General features: G+C 43.5%; 1 protein-coding gene across 1 annotated transcript; it reads left to right on the top strand.

Moving 5' to 3' along the window:
* The first annotated feature begins 7,181 nt into the window (after positions 1-7,181).
* LOC147974869 (uncharacterized) lies at positions 7,182-8,848 on the top strand. The gene is made up of 4 exons (XM_087520180.1): positions 7,182-7,642; positions 7,808-7,991; positions 8,132-8,476; positions 8,534-8,848. The coding sequence occupies exons 1-4, from the start codon at positions 7,182-7,184 to the stop codon at positions 8,846-8,848; spliced, it is 1,305 nt and encodes a 434-aa protein (XP_087376306.1).
* Positions 8,849-9,303: the final 455 nt, after the last annotated feature.

The raw sequence follows: 9,303 nt of genomic DNA, 5'->3' as shown, positions 1-9,303 counted from the left end.
CCCTCCACCCTCGTGGGGCCCTCGTGTCCTTCCCGGACTACTTCTTAATTTTCTATTTTTCTAAATATTCCAAAACGGATAAATATTGCCTTAAAAACTGTTTTGGAATCGGTTTACTTACCGTACCACATACCTATTGCTTTTCGGAGTCTGAAACGTTCTGGAAAGTGTCCCTTATGTATTCCTCCGGGGTTACGGTTTCAATAATATTGGTTTCAACATTTATGGGATTGCCTGAGATATAATGTTTGGTTTTTTGACCATTTACCACCTTCGGATTTGTGCCTTCGAAGTTGTTGATTTTTATGGCACCAGAACGATAGACCTCCTCGATAACATAGGGGCCTTCCCATTTAGAGAGAAGTTTTCCTGCAAAAAATCTTAAACGAGAGTTGTATAGCAATACATAATCACCTACATTAAACTCACGCTTTTGTATCCTTTTGTCATGCCATCTTTTAACCTTTTCTTTAAACAACTTGGCATTTTCATAAGCTTGGGTTCTCCATTCATCAAGTGAGTTAATATCAAATAACCTCTTCTCACCGGCAAGTTTGAAATCATAGTTGAGCTCTTTAATAGCCCAATATGCCTTATGTTCTAGTTCAAGAGGTAAGTGACATGCTTTTCCATATACCATTTTATACGGAGACATACCATAGGATTTTTATATGCGGTTCTATAGGCCCATAATGCATCATCAAGTTTCTTGGACCAATTCTTTCTAGACCTATTAACCATCTTTTGAAAAATTAATTTGAGTTCTCTATTACTCAATTCTACTTGACCACTAGACTGTGGGTGATACAGAGATGCAATTCTATGATTGACGTCATATTTAGCAAGAATTTTACGGAAAGCACCATGAATAAAATGTGAACCACCATTAGTCATTAAATATCTAGGGACTCCAAACCTCAGAAAAATAACTTATTTAAGCATTTTAATATAAGTGTTATGATCAGCAGTACTAGTTGGAATAGCTTCTACCCACTTAGTAACGTAATCAATAGCAACTAAAATATGTGTATATCCATTAGAGGCAGGAAAAGGTCCCATATAACCAAAGCCCCAGACATCAAATGGTTCAATAACAAGTGAATAATTCATAGGCATTTCTTGACGTCTACTAATATTACCAATTCTTTGACATTCATCACAAGATAGGACAAACTTACGGGCATCCTTGAAGAGAGTAGGCCAATAAAAACCAGATTGCAATACCCTATGTGCACTTCTATCTCCCGCATGGTGTCCTCCATAAGCTTCGGAGTGGCACTTGTGTAGGATCTGTTCCTATTCATGGTCAGGTACACAACGTCTAATAACACCATCTACTCCTTTATAGAGATGTGGGTCATCCCAAAAGTAATGTCTCAAATCATAGAAAAACTTTTTCTTTTGTTGGTATGTGAAGCTAGGTGGTATGAATTTAGCAACAATGTAATTAGCATAATCAGAATACCATGGAGTATTACGAGAAGTACTTATGGCATTTAATTGTTCATCATGAAAGCTATCATCAATAGGAAGTGGGTCATCAAGAACATTCTCTAACCTAGATAAGTTGTCTGCAACGGGGTTCTCAGCTCCTTTTCTATCAACAATATGCAAATCAAATTCTTGTAGCAAGAGAACCCATCTAATAAGTCTAGGTTTAGCATCTTTCTTCTCCATAAGATATTTAATAGCAGCATGATCAGTGTGGATAGTTACTTTAGAATCAACAATATAAGGTCTGAACTTATCACAAGCAAATACAACTGCTAAAAGTTCTTTTTCAGTAGTAGCATAATTTCTTTGAGCATTGTCAAGAGTCTTACTAGCATAATGGATAACATTTAATTTCTTATCAACTCTTTGCCCTAGAACAGCACCTACAGCATAATCGCTAGCATCACACATAATTTCAAAGGGTAAATTCCAATCAGGTGGCTGAACAATAGGTGCAGAGACTAATGCTTTCTTAAATATTTCAAATGCTTCTACACAATCATCATCAAAGACAAATGGTATATCTTTTTGTAATAAATTAGTCAGAGGCCAAGAAATTTTTGAGAAGTCCTTAATGAACCTCCTATAAAATCCGGCATGACCAAGGATACTTCTTATACCATTGATGTCCTTGGGACATGACATCTTTTCAATAGCATCAACCTTGGCTTTATCAACTTCAATACCTCTTTCAGAAACTTTATGCCCCAAGACAATACCTTCATTAACCATAAAGTGGCACTTTTCCCAATTCAAGACAAGATTAGTTTCTTCACATCTCTGCAAAACTCGATCAAGATTGCTCAAGCAATCATCAAAAGAAGGTCCATAGACGGAAAAGTCGTCCATGAAAACCTCACAAATCTTTTCACAAAAGTCAGAGAATATAGCCATCATGCATCTTTGAAAGGTAGCAGGTGCATTACATAAACCAAAAGGTATATGTCTATAAGCAAAAGTACCAAACGGGCATGTAAAAGTAGTCTTTGATTGATCTTTAGCCGACACATGTATTTGAGAGAAACCAGAATAACCATCTAGAAAGCAATAATGTGTATGTTTGCATAATCTTTCTAGAATTTGATCGATAAAAGGTAAGGGGTAATGATCTTTCTTAGTAGCCTTATTTAATTTGCGGAAATCAATTACCATCCTATAACCTGTAATAATTCTTTGTGGAATCAATTCATCTTTATCATTAGGAACAACAGTAATACCTCCCTTCTTAGGGACACAATGAACAAGACTTACCCACTGACTATCAACAACAGGATAAATTATACCTGCCTCCAGAAGCTTTAGTATTTCTTTTCTCACCACTTCTTTCATTTTAGGATTCAGACGTCGTTGAGGATCACGAACTGGTTTGGCATCTGCTTCCAAATTTATTTTATGTTGACATAGAGTGGGACTAATGCCCTTAAGATCATCAATAGTATATCCAATAGCAGCATGGTGCTTCTTCAGAGTTTTCAATAATCTTTCTTCTTCATGCTCTGAAAGGTTAGCACTAATAATAACAGGATATATCTTCTTTTCATCAAGATAAGCATATTTAAGATTATCAGGCAATGGTTTAAGCTCAAACACGAGATCACCCTTAGGTGGAGGGGGATCCCCTAGGATTTCAACAGGCAAGTTGTGTTTCAGAATAGGTTCTTGTTTAAAGAATACTTCATCTATTTCCCTTCTTTCATTCATAAACATATCATTCTCATGGTCTAGCAAATATTGTTCTAAAGGATCACTAGGAGGTACGGCAATAGAAGCAAGACCAATAATTTCATCCTTACTAGGCAATTCTTCTTCACGGTGTTGTTTACTAAATTTAGAGAAATTAAACTCATGAATCATATCATCCAAGCCAATAGTAACAACATTCTTTTCGCAGTCTATCTTAGCATTAACAGTGTTCAAGAAGGGTCTACCAAATATAATGGGACAAAAGCTATCTTGTGGGGAACTAAGAACAATGAAATCAGCAGGATATTTAGTTTTCTCGCACAAGACTTCAACATCTCTAACAATTCCCACTGCTGAAATAGTATCTCTATTGGCAAGTTTAATTGTGACATCAATATCTTCTAACTCAGCAGGTGCAATTTCATGCTTGATTTCTTTATACAAGTCATAAGGTATAACACTAGCACTAGCACCCATATCACATAAGCCATGATAACAATGATCTGCTATTTTAACAAAAATAACAAGCACGCCTACCATAGGTCCATGTTTATCTTTAGCACAAGGTTTAGCAATTCTAGGAGTTTCATCGCAGAACTGAATAACATGCCCATCAATATTACCAGCCAAGAGATCTTTAACAATAGCAATATTAGGTTCTACTTTAACTTGCTCAGGAGGTCTATAAGTTCTAATATTGCTTTTACGAACCATAGTTAAAGCTTTAGCATGATCCTTTATTCTAACAGGGAAAGGTGGTTTCTCAACATAAGATGTAGGAACAATAGGATCACTATAAGTGATAGTCTTTTCTTCAACTTTAATGGGTGCAGCTACTTTTACTTCTATGGGAGGATGATATTTAAACCACTTCTCCTTGGGGAGATCAACATAAGTAGCAAAAGATTCACAGAAAGAAGCTACTATCCCAGAATCAAGTCCATATTTAGTGCTAAACTTACGAAAAATATCGGTATCCATAAAAGATTTAACATAATCAAACTTAGGTTTCATACTTGACTCCTTACCTTCATCGAGATCCCAATCTTTAGAGTTGCATTTAATTCTATCCAATAAATCCCATCTAAATCCAATAGTCTTCATCATAAAAGAGCCAGCACAAGAAGTATCGAACATGGTGCGATTATTTTCAGAAAGCCGAGCATAATTTTTTTGAAGAATTGTTTCTCTTGGGAGCTCATGATTGGGGCATGAATATAACATTGATTTAAGCCTCCCCAAGCTTGAGTGATGCTTTCTCCTTCGCGAGGCCAAAAATTATATATATATTTGCGATCATGATGAACAAGATGCATAGGGTAATACTTTTGATGAAATTCCAATTTCAATATTCTATAGTTCCATGATCTCGTATCATCACATAGCCTATATCATGTCAATGCGTCTCACTTCAAAGATAAAGGGAAGACCTTCTTCTTAGCAACATCATCGGGTATACCTGCAAGCTTAAATAATCCACAAACTTCATCCACATATATTTGGTGTTCATCAGGATGCTTTGTTCCATCTCCTGTAAAAGGATTAGCTCGCAGTTTTTCTATCATACCCGAAGGAAACTCAAAAGGAATTTCATTTTCAATAGGTTCAGTAAGTTGAGGAGAAACTCTTTGCTCTACTAGTTGGGGTGAAGATACCCCGAACAAGCCCCTCAGAGGATTACTTTCCATAGTAACAAGTGATAGTAAATTTCAGCACACTATATAAATTTTTCCTTACCAAATTCCACCTACCAAAGGCGCTTCACTCCCCAGCAACGGCGCCAGAAAAGAGTCTTGATGACCCGCAAGTATAGGGGATCTATCGTAGTCCTTTCGATAAGTAAGAGTGTCGAACCCAACGAAGAGCAGAAGGAAGTGATAAGCGGTTTTCAGCAAGGTATTCTCCGCAAGTACTAAAATAAGTGGTAACAGATAGTTTTGTGATAAGATAATTTGTAACAAGCAACAAGTGACACAAGTAAATAAAATGAAGCAAGGTGTCCCAATCCTTTTTGTAGCAAAGGACAAGCCTGGACAAACTCTTTTATAAGGAAAAGCGCCCCCGAGGACACATGGGAATATCGTCAAGCTAGTTTTCATCACGTTCATATGATTCGCGTTCGGTACTTTGATAATTTGATATGTGGGTGGACCGGTGCTTGGGTGCTGTTCTTACTTGAACAAGCATCCCACTTATGATTAACCTCTATTGTAAGCATCCATAACTACAACAAAAGTATTAAGGTAAACCTAACCATAGCATGAAACATATGGATCCAAATCAGCCCCTTACGAAGCAACGCATAAACTAGGGTTTAAGCTTCTGTCACTCTAGCAACCCATCATCTACTTATTACTTCCCAATGCCTTCCTCTAGGCCCAAATAATGGTGAAGTGTTATGTAGTCGACGTTCACATAACACCACTAGAGGCTAGACAACATACATCTCATCAAAATATCGAACGAATACCAAATTCACATGACTACTAATAGCAAGACTTCTCCCTTGTCCTCAGGAACAAACGTAACTACTCACAAAGCATATTCATGTTCATAATCAGAGGGGTAATAATATGCATAAAGGATCTGAACATATGATCTTCCACCAAATAAACCAACTAGCATCAACTACAAGGAGTAATCAACACTACTAGCAACCTAATAGCACCAATCCCGGACTTGGAGACAAGAATTGGATACAAGAGATGAACTAGGGTTTTAAGATGAGATGGTTCTGGTGAAGATGTTGATGGAGATTGACCTCTCCTGATGAGAGGAGCGTTTGTGATGACGATGGCGATGATTTCCCCCTCTGAGAGGGAAGTTTGCCTGACAGAACAGCTCCGTCGGAGCCCTAGATTGGTTCCACCAAGGTTCCGCCTCGTGGCGGCGGAGTTTCGTCCCGAAAGGTTGCTTCTGTGTTTTTTCTCATCGAAAGACTTCATATAGCAGAAGATGGTCATCGGAGAGCCACCAGGGGGCCCACGAAGTAGGGGGCGCGCCCTATGGGTGGGGGCGCCCCCCACCCTCGTGGACAGGGTGTGGGCCCCCTGGTCTTCATCTTTGGCGAGGATTTTTCATTATTTATTATAAGATATTCCATGGAGTTTCAGGACTTTTGGAGTTGTGCAGAATAGGTCTCTAATATTTGCTCCTTTTCTAGCCAAGAATTCCAGCTGCCGGCATTCTCCCTCCTTATGTAAACCTTGTAAAATAAGAGAGAATAGCCATAAGTATTGTGACATAATGTGAAATAACAGCCCATAATGCAAGAAATATCGATATAAAAGCATGATGCAAAATGGACGTATCGCCCACCCTCGTGGCTAGGGTGTGGGCCCCCTGGTATTGATCTTTTGCCAGTATTTTTTATTATTTCCAAAAATAATCAGTTTCAGGTCATTCTGAGAACTTTTGTTTCTGCATATAAATAACACCATGGCAATTCTGCTGAAAACAGCGTCAGTCCGGGTTAGTTCCATTCAAATCATGCAAGTTAGAGTCCAAAACAAGGGAAAACGTGTTTGCAAAAGTAGATACCACGGAGACGTATCAGCGCCGACCTCGACGCGGACCAAGAAGAGGCACTAGTGAAATTCCTACGCGCGAACAAGAAAGTATTCGCTTGGGAGCCCAAGCAGATGGTGGGGGTCCCAAGGGGAGTAATCGGGCACCACTTGAGGGTGTGCCCCAATGTGCGCCCTGTGAAGCAGAAGGCACGGCGACAATCCACAAAGAAACAGTCCTTCATCATCCAGGAAGCCCACAAGCTACAGGCGGTGGGTGTCATCCGCGAGGTCCAGTACCCGGAGTGGCTGGAAAAGCCCGTCGTCGTGCCTAAGAAGGGCGGAAATAAACGCATGTGCATCGACATCACCAACCTAAACAAGGCATGCACTCAGGACCTGTTCCCGCTTCCGTGCATCGATCAGATCGTCGACTCCACCGCCGAGTGCGACCTGTTAGGTTTCCTAGATGCCTTCTCAGGTTACCACTAGACCAAGATGACGTTGGAAGACATAGAGAAGACGGCCTCCTTGACCCCGTGCAGGGTGTACTGCTACACCTGCATGCCATTCGGACTGCGAAACACTGGGGCAACCTTTCAATGGCTGATGCACATCGCCCTAGGCCAACAGCTCGGGAAGAATGCTGAGGCCTATGTCGATGACATTGTGGTAAAATCTCGGGAGGCCAGGACCCTCCTTCAGGATTTGGAGGAGACTTTTGCCAGCCTGCGCAAGGTAGATCTGTGGCTCAATCCGGATAAATGTGTGTTCCGCTTCCCCTCTGGCAAGCTGCTGGGTTTCCTCATGTCGCACAGGGGGATCGAGGCGAACCCAGAGAAGGTCAAAGCAATAGAAGAGATGATCCCGTCGCAGACTCTCAAGGAAATGCAAAAACTCGTGGGCTGCGTGATCTCACTGGGGCGCTTCATCTCCAAGCTGTGGGAGCGCGCCCTCCCGTTCTTCATCCTAATGAAGAAGAAGGGCCCATTCGAGTGGACCCCGGAGGCCGACACGACATTTCAAGACCTCAAGAGATACCTGACCATCCCACCGGTGATGGTGGCGCCTCGTCCCCTTGAGCCCCTGGTACTTTACCTGGCCACCACACCTCATTCCGCCAGCGCAGCACTGGTGGCCATCCGGGAGGAGCGCCAAGCTAAGGGCCTGCCGCACAAGGCCGCACCTATGGTGGGGATGGCGCCCACTGATACGCCGCCCCTGAAGCCACAGCGGCGCCAGCAGATGACCAGACCCCACAGGACGACACTCCTAAGACTACGGGGGACGCAATGGACAACCAAGCTCGTGAGTTCCCACGGCCTCAGGAGGCGTCCCCACCTCCGGAGATCTCAGACTCAATCGATGCTCCCGCCCTCGTCGAGCACCTGGTGTACTTCGTCAGCAGAGTGCTACGGGATGCAAGGGAACGCTATCCCATGCCGTAGAAGCTTCTACTCACGCTCCTCGTGGCCTCGCGCAAGCTGCATCACTACTTACAAGGCCACCCCATCAAGGTCGTCTCAGCGTACCCACTAGAGAGGGTACTCCAGAGCCCCAATGCTGCGGGAAGGGTTGCCGAATGGAACATCGAGCTGCAGGCCTTCCAGCTGGAGTTCAACACCACCAGGGTCAAGGGAGCCACGCTCGCCGATTTCGTGGTGGAATGGACTGGCGCTCCAGGGCCCAAAGCATGCGAGGATCGGTCTCTCTTGCAAGGGAGCGAAGCACCGGACGGCTGGCTCATGTACTTCGACAGCGCATTCGCGCGCCAGGGCGTGGGGCCTGGAGCAGTACTCATCTCGCCCACCTAGGACAAGATCTACTACATCGTGGAGCTCTGCTTCCAGCGGGGTGAGAAGGTCTCCAACAACATCACGGAGTACGAAGGATTGATCGCCGACCTCAAGGCTATGGCAACCTTGGGGGTAAAGAGCCTCACCATCAAGGGTGACTCTCAGCTGCTCGTCAACTTTTCCAACAAGGTGGACGAGACAAAGGACGATCACATGGAGGCATACCTCACGAAGGTACGCAAGATGGAGAAGCAATTCTTGGGCTTGGAACTGCAGCATGTGCCATGCGGCACAAACAAGGAAGTGGACGATATCGCCAAAAGGGCGTCAAGGCGCCAGCCCCAAGAGCCTGGTGTCTTCGAGGAGTGAGTCTTCAAGCCCCCAGCGACCCCCCGGCTGTGTAGCCTGCACCACCTTTGGAGGAGCTTCCCCCGCTGCCAGCCTCGAGAGCCCCCGCCTATGGTCTAACCTCAGGAGCGCGCCTGCTCCTGGCGCTCGAGCCCCAGGAGGGGAGCTAGACCGAGGAGTTCAGGGCATACCTGATGCAAGGAACACTGCCAAAGAAGTAGGAGGACGCGGAACGCGTGGCCCGACAGGCTACAGCGTACTGCATTTAGGATGGTGAGCTATATCAAAAATGACCAAATGATGTTTCCTTGTGATGCATCTCTAGGGAGTAGGGGCGCGAACTGCTAGCTGACATACACGGCGGAGATTGCGGGTACCACTCGTCGTTGCACACCCTTGTGGGCAAGGTGTTCCGCAGCGGGTTCTACTGGCCCACGGCACTCAACAATGCAGCCGAGCTGGTGAGATCCTATGAG

Source organism: Triticum urartu, chromosome 4A, assembly GCF_056163025.1.
Source record: "Triticum urartu cultivar PI428250 chromosome 4A, HENAU_Tu73, whole genome shotgun sequence".
In the NCBI taxonomy this organism is placed as follows: domain Eukaryota; kingdom Viridiplantae; phylum Streptophyta; class Magnoliopsida; order Poales; family Poaceae; genus Triticum; species Triticum urartu.
Note: the sequence above shows the minus strand (reverse complement) of the source record. Positions and strands in the feature narration are given on the sequence as shown.

Bases quoted from the DNA above. Each gene is read 5' to 3' on its own strand.
- LOC147974869 (XM_087520180.1), top strand. From the start codon at position 7,182: ATGACGTTGGAAGACATAGAGAAGACGGCCTCCTTGACCCCGTGCAGG. The intron at 7,992-8,131 runs GTGAGTTCCCAC...CCCATGCCGTAG, and splicing joins CGCAATGGACAACCAAGCTC to AAGCTTCTACTCACGCTCCT. The intron at 8,477-8,533 runs GTACTCATCTCG...CTCTGCTTCCAG, and splicing joins AGGGCGTGGGGCCTGGAGCA to CGGGGTGAGAAGGTCTCCAA.